Genomic DNA, 25,149 nt, shown 5'->3' on the forward strand with positions numbered 1-25,149 from the left:
TTGCTCAACATCATGTCTGATTAGCAATAACTCTGCTATGAAACAGAGACATTACATTTTCTGGTCAGTGAGGTTTAAATTAATTAGTTCCTGAATCCTATCCCATTTAATGTGACTTCAGAGGGCTTGAGAGGGATAGGATTTAAACCGTGGCGGAACGCCATGCTTAAATAAATGTAGAGGAAACACTGGATATTCCTTTTCTTGTTCTACAACAACAACCTAATAACATGATCATGCTGATGGCTGATAGCTTTTGCTCTTCCCAAATACAAGTAGCCAGGTGAGATGTTTGCAACTACATTGCTTTTTATCAATCCAGTTGCAGCAGGCCTAGTTCCAAACCACAATTGTTGAACTGTGAGGAACTGCCCTATTTGTGATTGTTTTTAGAGATTTTAGAGGTTTTATACTAGTGCTGCCACTAACAACTAATAACTAATTTTGTTGTATAACTCGCACTCCTCCTTGTCCACAGGTGGCAGCAGTGCGGTGGAGGCAGAGTGGCAGCAGTATGGTGGAGGCAGAGTGCAGCAGAGCTGGCCTAAACAAAACAGTCTTCAGCCCTTGGAACCGCACCTGGCTCTTTGGCCCCAAGAACAAACCTTGCGTCATAGGTCCCTCTGATAGTGCATCACTCACAAGAATGGTAACAAGAATGCACTTAAAGAATGCCCTGGCAGGAGCATCACATATGAATACTTTCACAGACAGTTGAAGTGCTTTGCCTCCATGAACAATGCCATCTTGCTGTAACTGCTGCAACTCCTGGAGAAAGTCACTTAAGTACTCTTCCTCTGAATTTGGTTTAGCAACTCCACAGTAGATGGCCACAAAGAAAGGAGCAAAGTTGTGAAAGTTTGGCCACATTTGGAAGTTGGAGGATTTAAAAAGTGGCACACCATCAATGTTAAAGCACAAATGTAGGTGCTCAACGATTCCTGGATGCTGAGACAAACGTTTGGTTTTGGAGTAGCATTGTCGAGAATGGTCAGAAAAATCTACCAAAAAGTTTGTAAATTAAAGGATGGAAAAAGTATGGGATTTTAAAATAGAAAATGTGTAGGAACCCTGTTAAAAGAAACCTTTTCTCTGTCTCTCTCCATTTAACTGGATCTCTTAATGTTCTCAATGTTCTCCAACATTCCATTACTTGTTACTACATTGTACATGTTGTCATACATTGTTCATACAGTATTTAGCCATATTTATTCTGCCCTTATAAGATAACTACTAATACACTGCACATATTTAATTTATATTACTCTAAACCACCTTCTATAAACCAACTGTATACTACTGTCTACACGGCACTGTGTCTTGTCCTGTATATGCACCACCTGTCTATACTTTGTATATCACTTTTCTGCTTTTTTGCACTTCTAGTTAGACACAAACTGCATTTTGTTGTCTTTGTACTTGTATTCTGCACAAATAATCAAAATATATGTCAATAAATGCTGATGTAATTTTGACATCAATGTTTGTCGCATTTATGTTTATTTGACATTGAAGCTTGATATTGAATGATATCAAAACAACATCAACATCTTGACATCAAATAGATATAGAATTGACATCAAATGGCAACAAAGCTTGACATGGAAATGACATCTTGATGTAGAATAAATGTTGAATTGACATCAAAGCTTGACATTGAATGATATCAGAATAGCATCAAAACGACATCAACATCATGACATCTTGATGTCAAATAAATGTCGAATTGACATCAAAGCTTGACATTGAATGATATCAGAACAGCATCAAAACGACATCAACATCTTGACGTCAAATAAATGTTGAATTGACATCAAATGCCAACAAAGTATGACATCAAAATAACATCAAAACGACATCGTGGAGGTCAAAATCTTGACGTCAAATTGACATCAGTACATTGACGTCGATACAACTTTCATTCTAGACCTGTTTCTAGACGTAATTTTGACGTCGATGTTTGATGTCATATTGATGTTGAATTGATATCAAATGCCCACTGGGTGAGCATGGATATCTACCTCTCAAAATGAAACCGTTCTGTGGGGGGCCACCTCGCAGTTGCAAACATTAATACATACCATTAATAGATACCAGTTCCTCAACTTTACCGATTAAAATCTAGTGACCGTGCTGTCAACTAAAGCAGACATCCATAGACCGGACATAAGGCCATTCAATTTGCATAGTTTTGATTGCAGATGCAATCTTTAAAGTTAATAGCAACCTCCTCACATTCTTATTTCTGATTTAAAATTCACAACAGTGCATTAATCTTAGTTTACAATTTAAATGGGCATTTTAAACACTATTCCTCTCGTTTTCTACCTCGCAATATTGCGCAAACGCCTCTTGTTCTGATATAACGACTATACAATATAATATAATACAACAATACAATATAACGACTTGAGTTATTTGCTGTTTAAATTGGAATTGACGTCCACAGTGTTATGGACCCATTTGTCTGCAACGCAATGTAGCCTACAACATTTTTTTTTAGAAATACAGGAACAGCTTACTATGCTGACGAATGACGACTGCGCAACATGCGAGAATTTCCCCTACTCTCGGATGCGCATTAAAACGTATTCATTTCCAACTTTTCACGCTGATGGTGCTCAAAATGCAACACAACCGTGTTCAAAGCAGAGATCCTATAGCAATGTATGGTTGGGGGAGGCATAGAAAAGTTGGAGAACCTGTGGCCTTAAACAATATTGGTGGTTGCAGGGTAGATTTGAAGTGAAATGGGTCGCGATGGTCTGTCATTTTTAAAAAGTGGGTCGCCAGAAAATAAGTTTGGGAAACACTGGCCTAGGCTAAACTTACAGCCAACTCCTCACATCGCCATTATTATTTGTATTATTAATACTATATTATATTGTCCTCTGTGGGCTTAAGTTAAATACGTTTTAGACAGCGCAGACAGCTGCCCCTATGCAATGCGGAGACATCAGCAGTAGCCTGATGTAGTCGCCTACCGTAGATTACCTTTGGACATATTGCATTTGCATAGATAGCATTGCTAGGTAGGCAATGTTAGCCAACGTTTACAGTAGCCTATAATATATTTATTCATGATGCGCCCTTTTCAGCTTGTCTTAGTGGCACGGCAAGTGGCAAATAGTAGGAACAAACTCAGCGGAGAAAGATATCAGTAGATACTTCTGATTTGTATAGTGTTTTGTTCACTTGGATTTTGGAAATGTTTGGAAATATGTTAGCCTTTTCTGCCTCCAGACCATGTAGTTGCATCATAGACAGACAAAAACGATCACTGGCTAACCCACTTTAAACTACTTTAGCAAAGTCCTTGGCTGCAGGTTGTGAGCAACAGGCAAACGCAAGATACAATTGCAGTCCAATGAGATGCAACTTCATTCTCTGCGATCATGGCAATGTTAGACGATGTCGTTGGTGTAACAAATATAAGTTCGCCGACCTTGACTCAGGCGACTTGTCCCCTTCAGCTGCGACGTGTGCCGATGTATGAACAAGACAGGCTATAAACAAATATCGGGGTAATTTACAGTTGACAATAATGACGGATCTTTACTTAATGCTATTAGATATGGGTCCATAAGTTTATTTAGGCTACTTATATTGACGAGATGAAGCCGTTAGGCTATGTGCTCTGCTCAGCTCAAATCTACGCGCTACAGGCGATTGTCACATAGAATAGCCTATAGAACTGGAATGTCATATCAACAATATGGCCGCGGCGGTGTTTGCGAATAAGCCCTATTCGCCTATGGACAGTGCTTGCAGAAAGCGGTACCTGAGCTATTTTTTTAGCTGCAGCCTCCCCAAGGAGTTCATTGCACATGCCTTTACCAGCAGGCAGAATTAACTCTTCCCCAATAGTAAAGGGCTTCTTAGATTTAGCAATCCGACTAGCCACTATGAGGCTTTTAGCGCAGCCACGTTCACCGATGTGGTTGCTTTACGCACTAGTTTTTTGTCCTTCTTGCTCGCGTTTCTTACGCTCAAAGAACTCAAGGGGTTTGTCTTTAAGTGTAGGATGCTTGGACTCTAGATGTCGAATTAACTTTGATGGTTTCATTGCTTCGTTTGACAACTTATCGCCAAATACCACACATAAAGGACTTGGTGCATGCGAGTCACCGGTCTCTGCGAAACCATATTTTAAATATGACTCGTCATATTTCGTATTGAATGACCCCTTCTTTTTCTTTGAGGTATCTGGCTCACCATCGTCAATGGGTATTATTGTGAATGTGACATTATTATTAATTAAATTCAGTTTATTTAGTTTGCATGCATTTTTTTTAAACTCTTGTCGTAGGCTACGGCCCGGTTAGGAATGTCCCGGTGGTTGGGGACCGCTGATCTAGATTACATGTAATCCGTTACTACCCAACCCTGGATACCAAATTCAAATCGCTTCTTCCCTCAGTCTGAAATACTGCTGCCTGCAAGTGCAGAGCACACCAAAGACCAACACTGACAACAATATAACAACACCACATACAAAACACAAACACACAAGCCGGGTGGCAGCAGAACCGACTCTTAATTTGAGTGCTGGAGCTGGTGTGGTTAGTGGCTGGCAGGGGTCCACCCTTGAGTCGATCCCGCTTGTTTGCGCTCCTCCGTAGATGCCGGTGACAGTAGTGCTCATCTTTTTGCCATCTTTGTATGTTTTGGTGACGCGTCCTCCATAGGGCATGCTGGCCTCCACCTTATACCCCTCCATCCGTACCTCACAGTAGTAGCCTGGGGGCACCGTGACCTGCACATCCTGCCGCTGTGTTATGGCCTCGCTCTCCAGGTGGCCGTCCGACAGCGTCAGAGTCACCACGGCACCGATACTGATGCTGGCACTTCCGAAATCCGGGATCCCTGCAGAGATGGACGTGGACTGAGCGAGGGAGGAGGAGAAAGTGCTTTCCCACGAGTTGGCTTTCACTGTAGTCACCTCCATGTGGACCGTCTCGGTCACCTCCCGGGAATCACGGTTTTCAACGCGAAATGTCTTGATGGTGTATGGGGGATGGCGTGTTCTGTTGACCAGGTCGACATTATACGACACATCTGAGTAATGCACGTCGAAAATGTCACGGTTGACGCTCAGCACATCGTAAGAACTGTACCAGATTTCTTTCCCTTCCCAGGGAAGATAGAAGTACCCTTTAAAAATATCCCCCAGGCCATACTCGTTTTTTCCAACAAAGTTATCCTGACAGAACTTTATGCCAGGGTCAGGCACTTTTGAGCCAGACATCCACTCCAGCCGCTCAAAGTTGTCAGTATTCACCAGCACTTCAAAATGGTCGGTGTGAAGTTCATACCCACGGAATGGAAAAAAACAAAGGTATCCTCTTCCTTCATTGAGGAAGCCGAATGTACAGTAGTCATTAGCCCTGCAGACAAAGTCTTTTCGAGACGTGTAGTCGTTAAATATGCTGACTGCATCACTGGGAATTTGTTTGTCTTTAATGGAGACCCACTTTAGGTTGGAAGAGTCCTCAGAGTACTCCATTTCATTGGTCAGCTTAGCCTCATAAGCATCCGATGGATTGTGAGACAAAGTTTGTCCAGGTTGCTTCGGAGGGGGGCCTGCACCTTTCCAACCTGATGGGCCGGACAGGGGTCCTGTCACAAGAAAGGAAAAAAAATGTGAATATCAACCTTTACAACCTGTATTGTGCAGGGGGAAAAATTGTGAATATCAACCTTTACAACCTGTATTGTGCAGGGGGAAAAAATGTGAATATCAACCTTTACAACCTGTATTGTGCAGGGGGAAAAAATGTGAATATCAACCTTTACAACCTGTATTGTGCAGGGGGAAAAATTGTGAATATCAACCTTTACAACCTGTATTGTGCAGGGGGAAAAAATGTGAATATCAACCTTTACAACCTGTATTGTGCAGGGGGAAACAATGTGAATATCAACCTTTACAACCTGTATTGTGCAGGGGGAAAAATGTGAATATCAACCTTTACAACCTGTATTGTGCAGGGGGAAAAAATGTGAATATCAACCTTTACAACCTGTATTGTGCAGGGGGAAAAAATGTGAATATCAACCTTTACAACCTGTATTGTGCAGGGGAAACATTGTGAATATCAACCTTTACAACCTGTATTGTGCAGGGGGAAAAAATGTGAATATCAACCTTTACAACCTGTATTGTGCAGGGGGAAACAATGTGAATATCAACCTTTACAACCTGTATTGTGCAGGGGGAAAAATGTGAATATCAACCTTTACAACCTGTATTGTGCAGGGGGAAAAAATTGTGAATATCAACCTTTACAACCTGTATTGTGCAGGGGGAAAAAATGTGAATATCAACCTTTACAACCTGTATTGTGCAGGGGGAAAAAAATGTGAATATCAACCTTTACAACCTGTATTGTGCAGGGGGAAAAAATTGTGAATATCAACCTTTACAACCTGTATTGTGCAGGGGGAAAAAATTGTGAATATCAACCTTTACAACCTGTATTGTGCAGGGGGAAAAAATTGTGAATATCAACCTTTACAACCTGTATTGTGCTGTAGATATACAAATATAACAACTCACATTTCCATATAAGCTCTGCAAACACTAACAAAGATTAGCAAAAGTAGCAAACATATAGGCTACAACTGAATTATTATCAATTATCAGAAAAGAACCAGACAGATTTGTGTTTCCCACAAACTTCACTCTGTCACAATTAAAGGAGAAATCCCATCTAAAAACAACCAATCCTGCTGACAAAGTAAATCAGTACTTTCAGCCACAGACTATGTTCAAAATATCAGTAGGCCTACACATCTATGTCCCTGTAGACAAACTGAATAATTCTTACCTTTCTAAGTGTAATGACATAAAAAGGACTGTTTGTGCAGTCATTAAACTCTTCCTTTGATTGTTGCTATCTTGTAAGGAGAAAGTCTTGTTTGATGGTAAACAACGGTGGTGTTTATTGTCTGAATGGTGTTTATTGTCATTTTGGTTCCTAACGAAAATCTACACTCATTATCATCCAAAAATAGACTCTAAGCTGTTTTTAGACCTTATTCTTCCTTTAAGCTTACTGCAAAATGAGCAAGACACTTTAGGGAAACGCATCACAGGAGAGGTAGGCCTAAATCAATATTTAGCCAGGGTATGCTGCATGGTCCTGTGTGTAATTTCAGTATGGGGTTCTCATGAGCAGTCTTATGGGGTATACCACATATTCCCCATCCCCCATACATGAGCTTTGTAATCAAAGGAATCATCTACATCTCTTTATTGTCTCTTGTATAAGACCTTTACCCATACCTTGTAGACCTTCTTTATCCAGTAACATGTTTGTGGGTAGTGTTGCTGGTTCTGCGAGGCTTCCCCAGTTCATTAGTAGTAGAGGAGATATCACAATAATCTTTGGGATTGGAAATAGCATCATCAGCACAGAACACACATGAATGTCTGCTTTCTACAGAACGGGTTTAGGATAGCCTATTCTGTCATATTATTACAACAAGACTACCAAGATACACAGTGAGACAGACAGATAGACAGACACTGACAGACAGATATGAGGAGGTTTGTCAAACGGAGGTCCTACCCTTCGGATGATTCAGATATGATGCTAACCTGCGGACCTAATACTGACCTTATACGGACGTATGTGTGAACGACATACACGCACAACAGAATCTCCGTGTGGTTGTCGAGTGAGGGGTGGGGGCTTGTAGAGTTCACAAGATGCTGAGACATGACGCAGAATATATGCGGCCGCTGCCTGTCACAGCTGCTTCTTGTTTACAAAATATAGCCTATGCATTATGTAGGCTAAAGAAGAAGAAATCTATTGTGCATAGGCTAATACTTGAAGTAGGCTAGTCACGTAAGTGGGCACTTGAAATTGACCTAGCCTACAGTATTTGTATGTGTGCTTCAAATAAACACATTTATCTGTTTTCAACGTTATGTACCAGAATTAGCTAGGCTATAGAACCCCAAATCTGGTTTGCGTTGGAGAGAGAGAGCATGCACAAACTTTATGGTAGGCTACCAGCCAATTCAGTAGCCTAACTCAAGACTTCAAGATCATACAACGTTTTTAAGCAACAAACAAAATACTAACATTAATAACAGTGAAGTTGTTCGTTTTTTCATGGTTTATTTTTTCCAAAAGCATCCTCTCCCCATGTGTAGCATTTACGTAAGGAGCTTGGAACAAAGTTGGGTTTTCTGCGTTTTCATTTTCTCTAGGCATATATGCTCAGCAAATATCAGCGAGCTCAGCAGGTCATGAAGGCTATCAATGAACAGAAAACCGTGTTGGCTAACAATTTATTAAATACTCCTGTTATTGTCGTCAACGACGTCGCTATAGGCTACTGCCTTTTCAGCGCCTTCTGCTTATGATGATTCAGTCTTCTGAATTCGTTTGTCCTTGCCATGCAGTTGTAGCCTAACTTGTCTCTAACGTTCCCTTCAGGTGTTCTATCAAAATGTTGTATGCCCTCATGGACAGTAGCTCCGTGATGTCTGCATCTTTCCAGGTTGGAGATTTTCTGGAAAGCACTATGCCACACCATCATAACACTGGCATTTAAGTCAGATCTAACCACATGGACGCATGATAGAAACGTCACCAACACGCCCTCTCCCTAGGTGTGATTTTAACCGAATGTTCTACTCCTCGTTCAGACACATAACATTTACATAATGTCCGGAGGAAGCGCTTTCAGATATAACCTCCGGAGTACATGCGGAGGTTTGTCAAACGGAGGTCCTACACTGTAAAAAGTTTCTGTAAATTTACACCCAGATTCCAACATTATTCACCGGTTTTCTTTAATAAACAGGACTTTCCGGTCATTAGTAAGACAAATATGTAAAATCAGGCTCCAACACTGTTATTTACCACGCCCGTAATGTTTATTCTGGAACACACGTACTTCCTGTTATCTATTAACGTTACCTTCGTTCTGGTGATGGGAAGCTGTCTGCTGAGAGAAGACGATACGTTGGAATCATACCCAAACCCATCGAAAGCCATCAACACAATAAGGTGAGTTTATCTGTCACCTTTGACCAGAAATACAACGTTTGAAAGCACACTGGTCATGTTTATATTAAGTTGTATAATACAACATCTCTGAATGTTACCCTGCTGAAACGAAGTTAGTAGCAGTGCTATTCAGCTAGCCAAGACCGCGCTTTCGCCCTTAAGCCATGCGTTATCGTTATCACTACATTTGTCGATCAAATTTTACGTTTCTTCATTGCAATCTGAAGCCATCTAAATGTATTGGTATGTGTAGGGTATGCGTAGTTTTTGAAAGTTTAACTCGCGGGATTTACCTGCTATAACACGTGCTTGCTAGCTAAGTCTGCTTAGCATCATCAGTTTAATAAACCAGTGGCCAAATAAACAATATGGCACAAACGGATCAGTGTTGACTGCTGCTTTCAGTGTTTACTTGTATGCATGGATTTCGCCCGTGCTGGTAACTACTTAAAGTTGTGTTAGTCCTTCAGTTTAGAAAGCTAATGATAGTTAGTAGCCTAGCTATGGAGTGTAATATGTGACAAAATGTTCAAACAATACTTTTCAAATTCAAACAAAAATCAATGAATCAAAATATCGAATACAAAATGAAAACAAAAAAAAATAAAGTCAAAGAAAAAAATAAAAACTCGCAAACAAATTATTTGTGTAGTTGCAAAATAAATTTGTCTTTAACTGTTTGAATAACTTCTCTTTTGGTGACAACATTCGTTTGTTTGCTGGCTTTACAGTTGCGATTCTGTCTCTCGCGTTTGCGCTGCCTGTCTTTTCGTTTGCGATTCTGGCACAAAGTTCAAAGTTCACATGTGGGTTGGTTTCTCTGGGGTGCATTCCTATTGGCTGATGCGTTTTGACTGACAGCTGAACTACAACTTGCCTCGAGACTGCTCTCGTTTTGGCGGTTTTGATGTCGCATCAGTACAGTGCTCTGGTGGACTCGTGAAGTGAGCGGTAACTTAAGAACAACGAACTCAAAAAAGTGTAAGTATTGGCCGTATTTGTTGTCTAGACCTTTTGCTGATTTGTTGTGTTAATGGAAAAGTAAGACTCAGCTCTGCTAGTAGCTACGTAAGTTTATCTTTTACCTCATAAACAGACTGTAACGTTATAAAACGCTTACTAGTAGCTAACTTGTTAACGTTATCCATCTAGCACTTGCTAACAAACATATTTTCACATTATTAATATCTGCGTCACTCTAGCAGCTACTAGCCTAACTTACATGTACGACGGAGTATTAGGACCACACACGAAGGGGGTATTTTTTTTTTGCCATGATTAGAGATTAAACTCGACTGTAATCTCCAAAGTTAGCTGCCACCGAATCCGGACAGTCAGACTCTAGCTGCTAGATGCTAACGTTAAATTAGAAGCTGCTAACGTTGGATGACAAATCAACAAAATTCCTTGTGTACTAGTAACATTAGCCGGGTGAAATTGTTACTTGAGAATTGGGTTTAACAACAACTAGGTTAGTGCTATACTAAATAGTTTTGAATGTCAAGAATAAGAAAGACAAAATGTCGAGATTAAATTTCGACTGCAGAGTGGACATGGCAAAAATATTTATTTCATATGTGGCCCTAAAGTTAACGTTAATACCAAAGATTCTAGAGCGCTACGCTCCGCTTTAGAATCTTTGGTTAATACTCCTTCGTAGCTATGGGTATGTGTGTGTGTGTGTGTGTGTGTGTGTGTGTGTGTGTGTGTGTGTGTGCGTGCGCGTGCGTTTGAGAACCATGGACACCAAAGATTCTTGATGGACACTCCCAGCTTGGGGCAGAGAACTTAAGTGTGTGCGTGCACGCGCCTGTGTGAGAGCGGGAGAGACAGACTTTCTCTAGCAGGAACTTGTTAGCTTGAAGAACAAGACGAACTCATGAAATAATAATGGTAACGTTAAAGTAAGATTCCGCTATGCTAGTAGATACATAAGTTTAGCTTTTACCCCATAAACAGACTGTATAAACGCGTACTAGTAGCCAACTTGCTACCATCTAGCTAGCAAAGGTATTTTTACGTTATCCATATCTGTGTCACTCTGTTAACAGGCTAACTTGCAGGGCTATGGGTATGTGTGCTGTAGATTACAGTTTTTTTTTTTCAAGAACCATGGACATTTGTCATTTGGAATCGGGAGGCTCACTGGCATGCCAGAACATTTTTGATAAACTGACTAACATTACTTATGCTAATTATCATATTCTTTACAGGGAGTACCTCAACAGGACCCTTAGTGATGCAGTCCCAGGTAAGGCTTGGTCTACCAAAGCATCATCAAAACATAGCTAATGTAACACATTTTTTTTTAACGTTTAGGCCTTTATAGGCACTTTTAAAACGTTTCTGTTGCATGAGGCAGGTAGTGGCGCCTGTAAATAAGTCAATCAATTAAGTTTACTGTTGTGTCTGTGTAATGTAAACATGGTTGTTACACATCCAACTTAACCTTTTAGCAGGATTCTACCCCTGCTGATGCCACTGCTACAGCAGCTATACAAAACATCATAGCAATACTGAACACATCATTGGGAAAACCTCAGACAGACAGCAGTCAGGGTCAGGGTCAGTGTTCAGGCCAGCGCCCTGGCCAGCGCCCAAGCCTGGACCATGAGTTGAGCAGGTGCAACATTTGTAATCTTGTTTGACTAAAACTATTGACTTGACTTCTGTGTATAAAACTGTATTATTGTAATATTTCCAAAACATCACATCTGTGTTCTTACTGATTTGCAGTAAAGAATAAATACTAACTTGGCAGTCACTACTTTTTTATTGATCTAATTGATTTTGCTTTATGCTGTTTGTGCTTTTAGATTAACAGAGCAACTGAGGAGAATATTTATGAGCTTATTGATGGCATTGTAAGCTGTGGATACACTGGAAAAGTGTCAGTGGATAAAAAAGACCTGATAATCAGGTAGTGTAGTCAGATGTATAGTGATGGTTATAAAACTAGTAAGTAAGCAGAATGTGCCTTTGTAACATTGGATGCATAGTTGCTGATAATGTAGATAATGCATTAAAGATCAGCCATTTCTTTCTACAACAGTTGAGAACCCTTTTGCAGTTATGTAAGCACATAATGTAATCTGCTGCCTTGATTAAAAAACAATGCAATGATCTCAGCTAGTATTCTGTCTTTAACGGAGTGGAATGGACATTTTTAAGTGTCTCCAAACTTTTGACTAGTAGTGTACACCTTTTAGGATTGGTTAATTTTTCTTTTAAAAGGTTTATCCAACTAACAAATGTGCACTACTTATTTAAAAAAAAAAATGCATGTGGAGTATTACTTAAAAACCTTTTGTGTTTTAGGGCTGTTGTACTGCACTCAACCATACGAGTTCTCCCCATGCTTGACCAGATGAGAAAAGGCCTGCAGCTGTATGGCCTACTGGAGGTTTTAAAGACACACCCGGACCTTTGTATGCCTCTGTTTGTGCCAGGGGAAGATGATAGGGTATACTTGTCTTTATTCCACTGCTTTGTTGAATTTCCCATTGTCCTACGTAATTTAGAACGACCATTGACCGTATGTTATTTGCACACCTATGAAGAAGATCCATTTTGTGGGCCGTATGACACTTGTATATTAATTCGCCGAACTCGTGAAGTTTAAATGAACTGTCACGTTGCATCTGAGCTGTAAAATGCAGACGTTCAGAACATGGCAACATTGTAGCATATGACGGAGGTGGCTTTTAGGTAGATGGATGACAGCAGGCTAAGTAAAATAGCGATGTTTCCAAGCTAAAGTTCATCAGAATCTTGGGATACGCCCTTAATGCACTTATGAGGTTTAAACGGCCCTCCGCTTCGCGTCGGGGCCGTTTTACAACCTCGACCGTGCATTAACTTCTGTGAACAGACCACCGTGTCGTCCATCATCCCTTACTTGTTAGTTCGTACCTATTAAAGTTTAGTGCTAGAAATATAGTGTTGTAAATATGCATCCTCTGTGCTTTGTTTTTGTAGGTTGATGCCGCTTTTATCCTGGAAAAGAGCCAACCTGATTTCAGTGTGAAGGGCTCTCTGAAATACAGTAGAGAAGTCAACATTATGAACTTTCTTCAAGACTTCCTACAAGAAACAGAGGATTGTGGTATGTTTGTGTAGCGCCTTTTTTTTTTTCAACCATTGTCCCGGGGCACACTAGTGTGCTGCGAGAGATCATCAGGTGTGCCACAGAAAATTAACGGAATAAAGCTCTTAAATTTACAACAAAGGCCTGATTTGAATGACAGCTAGCTAAACCAATAAGACAACATAATTACCATTAGAATTAACTTAGCTTGGCTGTGGGCTAGGTGCAGAGAATAAATCCCCATGGCAACTTATGTGCCATCTCTTTTGTGAAACAAAGTCAACGCTAAATTCATTCAGGATAACCAAAAAAATCCCAGTTTAAAATACCTTATCCAGGTTTTGTGAAATCCCCCTCTGGAACTTGCAATCTACTTCCTCGCTGGAGCTCTGGTGAATACAGGCCAACTAGTGTGAAACTGACTAGTGAACTGACTTGCGACTTTTTGTAAAAATATTATCTTCTTGTACAAATTTCCTTCTTTAGTCAATTATATTGCACTGACTATATTGATTGTACACTGATCTGTTAGTGTGAACTACAAAAAAGAAAAACTAACACTACACTTTTATTTTAGAACTAGATGGCCAGAGTGATGAGGTTCCACAGCATCTGACTGTTGGCAAAATCATGCAGTGGATGACTGGACAAGCGCATAAGCCCCTTCTGCCAAGCGAGAAGAAGGACTTCAACATATATGTGAAATTCCACCATGATTGTGACGAGAGTCATACAATTTGTTTTCCAACTGTTAGTGCCTGTAGCCGCACAATAACATTTCCAGTTGCTCACCTGACAACATTTGATGAGTTTAAAAACGTAATGAAACTTGCTCTATCCCATGGGCAATCCTTCTACAGAGTGTGAGCCATTTCACTGTTCATGAAAACATAAAAATGGCTCTGGGTGATGTGGAAGTATACTTTGTCAGTCTGTTTGTCTGTGTTATATACAGTGTGTGTTGTTCTTCGGTGTCAACTTTTAAAGTAAATGAGCTGTAAACATTTTTGTTTTCATAAAATGTTATGAATAGTGCAGTGGAGTCCTTTATCATTAATCACCATCACAATGAAAGTAGTAAACCATTAACATATATGCTCTTTAATTTTATTTGGACGGTAAGAGGATTTATGTATCTCACAGCTTCCATAGCAGCTGGAGACAGCTCATTTTTAGGGACTTCAGTCTCCAAACTACATTCAGATTTAATTTAATTCAATTCAATCTCTGTACAAGATCAAAAGTCAGTATGTACAAATCCTTATGACATAGTGTGGAATGTAAGGGATTAATTGTTTCCTCAAGAACCGCAAAGTTCGTATCTGACAGGGGGCAGGGAATCTCGGTCACTCCATCTTCAAGGTCACCAGTGCAGTCAGGAATAGGCTCTGTTGGCTGAAAAACAGCAAGTAACTACACGCACGGAGATGAGAAGGGTATGTATCAACTAACTGGAGAATACAGCAAAAGTCAGCGCGTTCCATTAAATGGAGTGTTTTGCGAATCAAGTTAAACGTACCTCTACATCTGGTTCAACCACAGGTGTTTGTAGCATCCCAATGTGCCACAGCTGGTCTGGAGATAGGTTTCCCTCTGTTCTAAGAGGATGCTTGTCCCAGCCACTCGAGAAGCACTTCAGATCAGATCTCAATCGTGGGAGAATCACATAATGTACACAAAAGAGGTGCATCTCATCTGATAGGTCGACCAGCCCCTCTTCTTCCATTGAATGTAGCACTTCATAGTAGTTGCAAGTGACAGCTGACCACACATCACGCCAGAGTCTCTCTATTCTACAGCATCAGAATATATTGTGAAAAGAACAATAGTAAACCCTCATAGCACAAGTATGCAAATACGGTAAAAGAAAGACACGTATAACATGTACTGCTTTGACTGATGACAGTAACTCTTACCTTTGATTGTGGACGCTTTTGCCAGCAATGAAGCTCCCACGTCCAGTTCCTCGCACTGAGAACATGCATCGGGCAATGTCAACATTGACTCCTTGAGACCAATGACTCCTTGGTCACCACGTACTCTACAAAACAATTATACCAGTCATCATGCAATGAGTTCTGGTGTGGCCTAAGATCCGCAAATAGTAAAGCTCTCCAGAGCCTTGATTCCATACCTGTCAACATTTAGCTTTCCAAAAACAGGAGATATTTTTTTTTGGGGGGGGGGGGGGGGCAGCAGTGTTTGCATATTTAACATGTTTCATACACGTGTTTTCAACACTGTATTTCAGTTGTTGCTTTCACCTTACCGAAAGCCTATGCATGCAAGAATGTATCCACCAGCTGCCTGCCTGCAGCCTTCTTCCAAAACTCCAAAGCTGCTTACTGTCAGATTCGGTTCCGAGGACACAAGTTGCCAATTGTGTATCAACAACACTCAATAACAGTTTATGTGATGTGTTAATCACTTAAATTGCCAATAATTTGACAACAGCTAGTTCTGGAGTAGGCTATTCAACAAGCTCGCTTGCTTGCGAGACTCAGGCTGCGCAGCAGACACCCGCTTTCTTATTTTTTAGCCTATGACAAAATGGGTAAAATTGAAAGTAAGTGATTGTGTAGGGTGTAGTTCATACACAATCTGGCAACCTGGGAGAATGGATCAATGATTTTAAAATGAAGTTTGATGGCCATGCAAATTACGGGAGTTTTCCGGAAGGAATATCAAAACGGGACGGTGCTGGCAGATGACCTTGAAATACGGGAGAACCCAGGAAAAGGCAGTGTTGACAGGTATGCTTGGTTCCCAAGTGTGGGGCAGGTCCCACTGGGGTATAGAGATATGGTACATAGAATAGAACATTCTATAGAATCAGAGGAGAAGTGAAGGAGGATATAGGGGACTAGTAGAAAACATTAAGTTAAATAAGTGTAAAAGGATGAACTTAAAATAAAAAATGGAGATCAAAGAGTGATGAGTTTGTGTGTGAAACAGGTGGTGTCTGCTTATGGGGCCATCCCATTTCCTGTGGTGCATGGCACACATCTCTCAGAGGCTTTTGATACCTTTACTGATGCTTTGCCATGGAAACCTCTCTCAGCTTGTCCTGAGCTGGGTAATGGGTGCTGTTATGGCCAGTCAGTGGCTCTCAGGGGTCTGGAGAGGAAGTGCATGGTCAGGTGAGTCAAAAATGACATGACATCAGCACATATGCAAGCACAGATCACAAATCACCATCCGTGTTTGCGGACACCATCCAAGAAAAAAGAGAAAGCAGTTGAGGCTTTGTTGTTTGCAGCAGCATCAAGATAGAAGATCTATGTAGAAACAGGATTGAACAAACAAAAATATATTTCATGCCATGTAATCACTGTGACCTTTGTTTGTTTGTGTATTTTGTGAAGTTCTTTCTACATACCTTCCTTGAGAAGCCATCAATTCCACCAAATATAACGATATTATATCTGAGAAGTACAACATTTTCAGATATTTTTGCTACTTGACAAAACTGTACACAGCATATATAGTAAGTGACTGTGTGTGTGTGTGAGAAAGTCAAGGGCGAGCCTACAACACACTGACCTGATTAATTTATGGTTAGTGTCTACATGAACCAAAGACAGTGGTGCAGGGACGCTATAGGTTCTGCGCGCTACAAATCCAACTTGTATCATCCTGGCCAAAACTCCAGCTCCATCCACACGCTGTACACTACTCCTAACTCTACGCCACTGCAAACGGTAGCCTCTGGCTAATAGCTCACCCTTAACCAATCTATACCCAGCATGCGGCATTCTTGATTTTATGGACCTCACAACACAATCAAGTTCATCGTCAGATATGTCGGAATAACATCCACGAACAGAGAGACCATTTTCCTTCATTCGCCTGTACATTGTTCTTCTTGAAACACCATACAAGTTTGCTAGAAGACCTATAGGTAGTGCATTTGAAAGGAGGCCTTCAATAGCATCTGCAGCTATGCTTAAGCGAGGCCGTCCCAGCTCTCCCACAGTCAAAGTTACAACATCTGATACATTAACTGATGCTTGTTGAGCAGATCTAGCTGGCAAGCTAAGGATGTCAATCAGCTGCTGTAGGCTGTTGATGAGTTCTAGTGGGATATTTAATTGGCGTAATGCCATTGTTGCCAAGGAGAGCTCCTGCTGAGCCACATCCAAAAGGTAATCTAGATCTAACGTTTCATTTCTAAGAATTAAGCTGAATCTTGCATGAATTCTCTGTAAGATTTCATCTCGTACTTGCTCCTGCACACACAGACAACATCCAACATCAGTCAAAATGACCTTTTTGCATATACAACTGAACTCATGTCATCACATCATAACACCAGTGCATGTAGAATTGCAGTACTGACAAGATGAGCCCAGTTGGACACTTCCAAAGTATAGTGACATTGAGATGCATAAAACACAGATGGGCCATGAACTGCTTGTAATTGAATAGACTATGCACTAGCTTACCTGGGACTGCATTGGAGCATTGGATCCTGCTGAAGTCCCACAACAAATCTATACAGAGAAATAGCAACAGATAAACCATCCTGAGCAGTATGACCAAAAAGGTCTAACACCTTTTTTTCCCCATTTTGAAGTGTTCACAGTAAATCTCAGACTTTCTTTACATTATCCCTTTTGTATACGAGTATGGTGTCAGAGAGGCTAGTTAGTAACAATTGGTCAGGATACAAGGAAATGCATTATTTCACTGAATAAATAATGTAAAAATTAGGGCTGTCAAAATAATAACTCGTTAAATTTAACACTAATTAATCACATTTCATAGTGACGTTTGCCCCAGTGTAGTCTGGCTACAGTGACTGAAGGAGGCAGACGAGAAAGCACTGCTTTGAATAAAACGTTTAGCCTAGGCCTAAGTTTCAAAAAGAACGCCCAGACCTGTTGACAGTAGCATCAATCTACTATTTCTGCAGTAAGGAATTTCCTTTGCCTACCATAGGAGTTCGTCAAGTTTGAAGTAGCACCTCAATGCAAAACAATCCGAAGTTAGGCCTACGAGTTATCAAACCTCTTGATGATAATAATGCTGACTACATTTGTTGCACACTTCAAACCAAATGTATTCAAAAGTATGTGGAAGGTGGTTACATTTATTTCCATTCCAATGACTTCACACATTACATTTCCGTTTGCACTTGTAGGCTATGCTGCTTTAACTTCTTTGTTCCTACTATTTTGTTTATTTTCCTGAACTGCTATTTCTTATCCTGGACTGCCACCTACTGGATAGAAAAGGCAACAACCTAGTAATTATGTGAATAAAAATCTACATGTTTGAATGGACAAAAAAAGGATAAATCATAGATGGTATTCCACACATTACCTTGGCGTTAGGGTAGCATACTATGTACATGTCATTGACGTTAACTTTAGGGCCAAATATGAAAGAAATATTTTTGCCATGACGAGATTAAACCCTACATGTCCACTTTGAAGTCGAAATTTAATCTCAACATTTTGTCTTTGTTATTCTTGACATTCAAAACTAGTTAGTATAGCACTAACCTAGTTGTTGTTAAACCCAATTCTCAAGTACCCTACTGTTACTACACAAGGCATTTTGTTGAGTCGTCATCCAAAGGTTAATATAGAGTCTGACTGTCCGGATTCGGTGGCAGCTAGTGCTAACTTTGGAGCGGTCGAGATTACAGTCGAGTTTAATCTCTAATCATGGCAAAAAAAAAAAAAAAAACCTTCGTGTGTGGTCCTAATACTCCGTCGTACATGCAAGTTAGGCTAATAGAGTGACGCAGATATAAATAATGTGAAAATATGTTTGTTAGCAAGTGCTAGATGGATAACGTTAACAAGTTAGCTACTAGTAAGCGTTTTATACAGTCTGTTTATGAGGTAGCATTAAAAGCTAAATTTACGTAGCTACTAGCAGAGCTGAGTCTGGCTTTTCCATTAACACAACAAATCAGCAAAAGGTCTAGACAACAAATACGGCCAATACTTACACTTTTTTGAGTTCGTCTTGTTCCTCAAGCTATCACCACCAGAGAATGCTAGAAGCTACCGCTCACTTCACCGTCGACACTCCAGTCCAGAGCAGTTTGTGTCATCATCCGAGGCAAGTTGTAGTTCAGCTGTCAGTCAAAACGCATCAGCCAATAGGAATGCACCCCAGAGAAACCAACCCACATGTGAACTTTGAACTTTGTGCCAGAATCGCAAACGAAAAGACAGGCAGCGCAAACGCGAGAGACAGAATCGCAACTGTAAAGCCAGCAAACAAACGAATGTTGTCACCAAAAGAGAAGTTATTCAAACAGTTAAAGACAAATTTATTTTGCAACTACACAAATAATTTGTTTGCGAGTTTTTATTTTTTTCTTTGACTTTATTTTTTTTGTTTTAATTTTGTATTCGATATTTTGATTCATTGATTTTTGTTTGAATTTGAAAAGTATTGTTTGAACATTTTGTCACATATTACACTCCATACCTAGCTAGCTCTCCATAGCAGAGGTGGTTGCATGACACGCGTATGGTATTCCTCCCGAGTTCATTTGAGCTAGCGGCATGCAACAGGAAGATGTTTACATGTCAGATATGTGGGCATCAGTCCACTGCGTCTATTTATGTGAGCCATACCTAAATTCATGACAATATACCCAATATAGAACTTCCATGCTGTGTTCCAGATTGCCAAATAAAATTTAAGAGACATGCAGGTCTTGGATTTCCCCTGGGGATCAATAAAGTATCTATCTATCTATCTATCTATCTATCTATTTATCTATCTAGGTCTTTAGACGCACATGTATAAAAACCATAAACAATGTGGTTTTGATAAGACGGACACTATTTCAAAAGCAAGCCCCTTTACTTTGCACACACATTCCTCACACAAACATCTTATCACACCCGCCTCATCACTTTTAATCATTCAACGGCAGACACACACACACCTTTCATACTCACCTTGCAGACAACTCACATTCACTCACTCCTTACATACATACACACACACACACACACTCAGAGATTACATTCACTTTCTCACTCACACACACACATCACGAAGAGTTGTTGAGTGCCTTTCTTTTCTTTTGCTAAGGGATGTGCGACCGTAGCTGATGTTGAGTCTTCCAAGCCTACCTGTGACGCCTCGCCTGATATTACTAGGTATGTTTGTTTTCATTCACTAGAGTAATAATGATCAACATATACATATTTAAATCAACTTTTGAACACTAAATGTTTTTTTTTCTGTATTGAATTTTGTTTGGACAAAATCCTAAAATGAATCTAATCATAGTTGACATGTGGATCTATATCTTAAATTGAATATGATAAATTCTTTTTTTCAGGTGAACGACAAGGTAATCATCAAAAGTGGATGGTCAGCATTGAATCCTTAATCGTTTGTGAAGGGTCCAACCTCGCCACATTTCTAACAGGCCTTGCGACATGTTTCTCCACCTTCTACATTCTGAATCTGCAATATCAGGAGGAGGCAGCGTGCACCCTTGAATTCATCCAGAGGTAAGTTCATGTCACACTTTCGAACCAGAATTTGTTTTATGTGTGGTATGTATTGGGGGGGTTGTGTAGTAGTCTACTATGTAGTTATAAGCACTACTATGCAGGATTACACCCTCTGTAGAGAGCAATCATGCATAGTACTGCTGTAATAACCACAGAACACTATACTTCTACTTCATACAACTGATTAAATCAAATATAAATGCAGTTACAGTAAGTAATAAATGTCAGTTAATTTCATTGTGAGAAAGTGTGTTAACGTTACAAATTCACATCCGATTCATTCACTTTGGCACAATTTTCCTCTACATGAATCCTAGTGTACCCTATCAGTTTTTGTAACTCTCTCTCTTTCTCTCTCTCTTTCTCTCTCTCACAGAAAAAAGGCCCAGAAGAAGCCTAAGAACAATCACTAATAAGTAAAGTGAATGTTACTTGATTTCTCATGAATGTTACTTGATTTCCTCCCTGATTATCATTTATACTCATCTCTGTACTTTAAATTCTTCTGGACATAATCTGTCAGTTTATTCATTCTCACATGTACACAAGCCCAATGCGATGCAATGATATTGATAATTATCTGTGATAATTATTCTGTATCTTATTTGATTTTGAAATAGTACTACTGTAGATAACATGTCTACATTTTACATACATATGTGATACACAAGCCTAATGCAATGTTTTTATTTTCCATGATAATTCTTTTGTACCTTATTCCCGATTTTTGAAATACAACTAGATCACGTGTCTACATTTTACATTCCTACGTGATACACGAGCCTAATGCGATGTTTTTGTTTTTCATGATAATTCTTTTGTACCTTATTCCTTGTTTTTTGAAATACGATTGTCAAAATACAACTAGATAGCGTGTCTACATTTTAAACGGGCCTAATGAAATGTTTTTGTTTTCCATTGTAATTCCTCTGTGTCTTATTGCCTGTTCTTTGAAATCCGATTTTCAAAATACTACTATGTATCTACATTTTACATTCATACATGATACACGAGCCTAATGCGATGTTTTTATTTTCCATGATCATTCTTCTGTGTCTTATTCCCTGATCCTGAAATACGATTATAGTCAGTCTACATTTTCCAAAATTACTATCTTGCTTCATGTCCCTTCATCTTTCAAAAAGATTACTTTACTGTTAGACTGTCAAGTAAGTGCTGTGAAATAAAATATCTGTTAAATTACAAATAAGTAACTGATGTGAAAACATGGATTTTTATCTTTAAAATGTTGATTTGAGAGTGGATGAACTCAATATATGGCACTTGTTTCCTGTAATTGTAAAAAAATAAAGACCTGTTGTTTAACTAACGTGAAGATCACATTTTTTTCTTGTTACCCAACATGAAAATTATGTTATACAGGAATTTAATGTTATGGTAGTCTGCCGTTAAAAAACGGGAAGCTCCTGGAAATCCTGCCAGTTGTTTCCTGTTAATTTACAGGAAATTAATGTTGTTATTTTACATTAACTTAATGTTAAACCATGGCACCGTTAAATAACAGGAATCTCCTGGAAACTCTGCTGCCAGTTGATTCCTGTTTTTTTACGGGAAAATTTCTTACAGTGTACCCTTCGGATGATTCAGATATGATGCTAACCTGCGGACCTAATACTGACCTTATACGGACGTATGTGTGAACGACATACACGCACATTACAGAATCTCCGTGTGGTTGTCGAGTGAGGGGTGGGGGCTTAGAGTTCACAAGATGCGAGATATATGACGCAGAATATATGCGGCCGCTGCCTGTCACTGTTGCTTTTTGTTTACAAAGTGTAGCCTATGTATTATAGGCTAAAGAAGAGAAATCTATTGTGCGTATGCTAATACTTGAAGTAGGATAGTCACGTAAGTGCGCACATACAGAATTTGTATGTGTGCTTCGAGTAAACACATTTATCGGTTTTCAACGTAATGCAGGCGCGCGGGAACATATTTTTGACCATGGGTGCTGAATAACAAAATAATGGATGTCCCACGATTTCTCCCCTAGCATGATATGATTTGAATTTAGACAGCTACGCCATTTCAATGCGGTGTATGAGTAGGCCTAGCGAGAAGTTTTATAATGCCCTTGCCACTCCGACTCATCAATAAAAACTGCGTGCACACACACCAGACTAGCACTTGACTTTACATCATTAAACTATTTCAGTATATTGCTTTTCTGATTGTCAAAACCACACCTAACTTATGGCGTCTCCACTCCACAGCAAAAGTGTCCTAACCACGTTACAGCTGTTTCTATCTGAGCGACTCCAATAGTGAGAGGATTTCAGTGTCATATTTCGGTGGCACTAGCTGTCGTGGAACTCGAGATGACATGTCTACTGATAGGCAACAGGTCTCACCAACACGAAATTCTAATTGCAAAATATGCATCCTACCTCATCTGTTGTACTGTAGTTATTCGAAATTGGGCTTTTCACAATCCAACGATATATCCAAAGTGCGAACTAGTTGGTGATGGTTTATGAAAACTGCCAGTATGCATGCTACACGGAGTTCTGACAGGGCTGTGCATGGCCTAATAAACAGGCAAGATATAACCCACGATCGCCATGGTTTCGTTGTCAATTCGTGTTTGTGGTAATAATGACAGCAACAATAAAACCATCTGTATCTTACGATCTTCATCATTCTTGACAGATCACCAGCCTCCTCTGGATGGTCATATGCATAATAAGCCTATAGCCTACCTTTAGTTTTCATTTAATTTTAAACACGAATCTACTGTCTTTACTGCCGGGAGAGAAAAAATATATTGTATTCTTTTCTGTAGCCTAATTCTGCCTAAGGCTATCAATGAACAGAAAACCGTGTTGGCTAACAATTTATTAAATACTCCTGTTATTGTCGTCAACGACGTCGCTGTAGGCTACTGCCTTTTCAGCGCCTTCTGCTTATGATGATTCAGTCTTTTGAATTCGTTTGGCCTTGCCATGCAGTTGTAGGCTACAACGTGCCATTCCCTTCATGTGTTTTATCAAAATGTTGTATGCCCTCATGGACAGTAGCTCCGTGATGTCTGCATCTTTCCATGTCGGAGATTTTCTGGACAGCACTATGCCACTCCATCATAACACTGGCATTTAAGTCAGATTTAACCACATGGACGCACGAAAGAAACGTCACCAACACGCCCTCTCACTAGGTGTGAATTTTAACGGCATGTTCTACGCCTCGTTCAGACACAGCACATTTACATAATGTCCGGAGGAAATACTAGGTCGGGGGTAGTATAAACACCGGGTGAATTCGGACTTCCATATGACCGGTTATGTCGTTCAGATATACGGCCCCACCGTTTAACATCGGCAGAACCTCCGGTCTTACACGTATGTCTGAAAGCGCTTCGGGGGGAGTAGTATAAACACCGGGTGAATTCGGACGTCCATATGACCGGTTATGTCGTTCAGATATACGGCCCCACCGTTTAACATCGGCAGAACCTCCGGTCTTACACGTATGTCTGAAACTCCGGAGGTTATATCTGAAAGCGCTTATTATGAGAAAGAAGGACTGCCAGTGTCATTTACTTACCAAAGAAACCTGACGTGACTCCATCTGTAGACCTTAATTCTTTTTCAAAATAGCGGCTCGCTAAGTAGGTACGCCCTACGCCTAGGCTATATGTGTTGATGGTCCTCTATCTATAACACTGACTATAACAAGGAAATCATAATAAGTTTCGTTTTCCTCTGTTCCTTTCGTTTCACTCTCAGTTTTTTATCACGTGATTTTCAAACCTTCTCTTCTGCAAGCTTTCACCGCCCTCGCGCGTCCACGAGTGAAGGTCCGTCAGGGTCTCCATGATGAAAATTCCATCATCGGCCTTGTGCTGACGTCCCTCACTGTAGCCTAGTCTTTTTGTAATCTGGCAATATAGCCATATTATAGTCCAAACTGCTTTATCCCTTGAATTTCAGTTTTGCTTTTCTGATGCGACGTGATGATGTTATGTACAAAGTCGACTCTTTTCATGTAAAGTTTATAGGCTACACCTTATTCTGGCCCAGCCTAGTAGCCTAATCATAAAGCAAAGTTATGTCAAAGCCTGGCTGATAACAGGAATGACGATGTAGCCTAGCACACTTATTGTGAAACTCTAGCCGACTGAAGATTTTGGCTGTTCCATAGCCTACAACTCGTCTGTTGATTTTCCTTATTTTTTTTATATAAAACTAAAAGAAACCCAAAATGCATATTGTTGCACACGTGAATTACTGTTAAGCTTGTCATGCTAACATGAAATTATTTATTTATTCGTCAAGGCATAACATTTAGCTAACTTTGAAGGCCCTACATTTCATAGGCCTAGGATAGGCTAAGGGCCTATTAATGTAATAATAGGCTATGGATATGATATTTCTGAACTGTAAATGTAGATAGGCTACATATAACGTGTGATAATAGGTCTTACCACTAGATGTCTACCATGTACTATGGCTCTGATGGCAAAACTGCAAAGCAAACAGAACGCACAGAAAATTGTGCATTTTGTTATTTTGTT

General features: G+C 40.0%; 1 protein-coding gene and 3 long non-coding RNA genes across 4 annotated transcripts; 2 read left to right on the forward strand and 2 right to left on the reverse strand.

Moving 5' to 3' along the window:
• Positions 1–868: 868 nt before the first annotated feature.
• On the reverse strand, positions 869–24,306 carry LOC143118684 (natterin-3-like). Its single transcript, XM_076279737.1, has 3 exons — positions 24,180–24,306; positions 7,289–7,388; positions 869–5,619 (listed from the first exon to the last, which is right to left on the reverse strand). Exons 1-3 carry the CDS (start codon positions 24,201–24,203, stop codon positions 4,400–4,402), a joined length of 1,344 nt encoding a protein of 447 aa, XP_076135852.1. The 5' UTR covers positions 24,204–24,306; the 3' UTR covers positions 869–4,399.
• On the forward strand, positions 8,757–21,942 carry LOC143118683 (uncharacterized). Its single transcript, XR_012986199.1, has 4 exons — positions 8,757–9,029; positions 20,182–20,249; positions 20,435–20,609; positions 20,989–21,942. It is a non-coding gene; the product is annotated as an uncharacterized LOC143118683 (long non-coding RNA).
• Positions 9,675–11,594, forward strand: LOC143118256 (uncharacterized). Its single transcript, XR_012986072.1, has 3 exons — positions 9,675–10,010; positions 11,243–11,280; positions 11,486–11,594. It is a non-coding gene; the product is annotated as an uncharacterized LOC143118256 (long non-coding RNA).
• LOC143118257 (uncharacterized) lies at positions 14,245–17,291 on the reverse strand. Its single transcript, XR_012986073.1, has 5 exons — positions 16,496–17,291; positions 16,143–16,394; positions 15,033–15,157; positions 14,636–14,909; positions 14,245–14,511 (listed from the first exon to the last, which is right to left on the reverse strand). It is a non-coding gene; the product is annotated as an uncharacterized LOC143118257 (long non-coding RNA).
• Positions 24,307–25,149: the final 843 nt, after the last annotated feature.

This window comes from Alosa pseudoharengus, unplaced genomic scaffold (assembly GCF_046254945.1).
Source record: "Alosa pseudoharengus isolate Yale_2024_CS ecotype anadromous, Long Island Sound unplaced genomic scaffold, YU_APseudo_1.1 YU_APseudo_1.1_scf_12, whole genome shotgun sequence".
NCBI lineage: Eukaryota > Metazoa > Chordata > Actinopteri > Clupeiformes > Clupeidae > Alosa > Alosa pseudoharengus.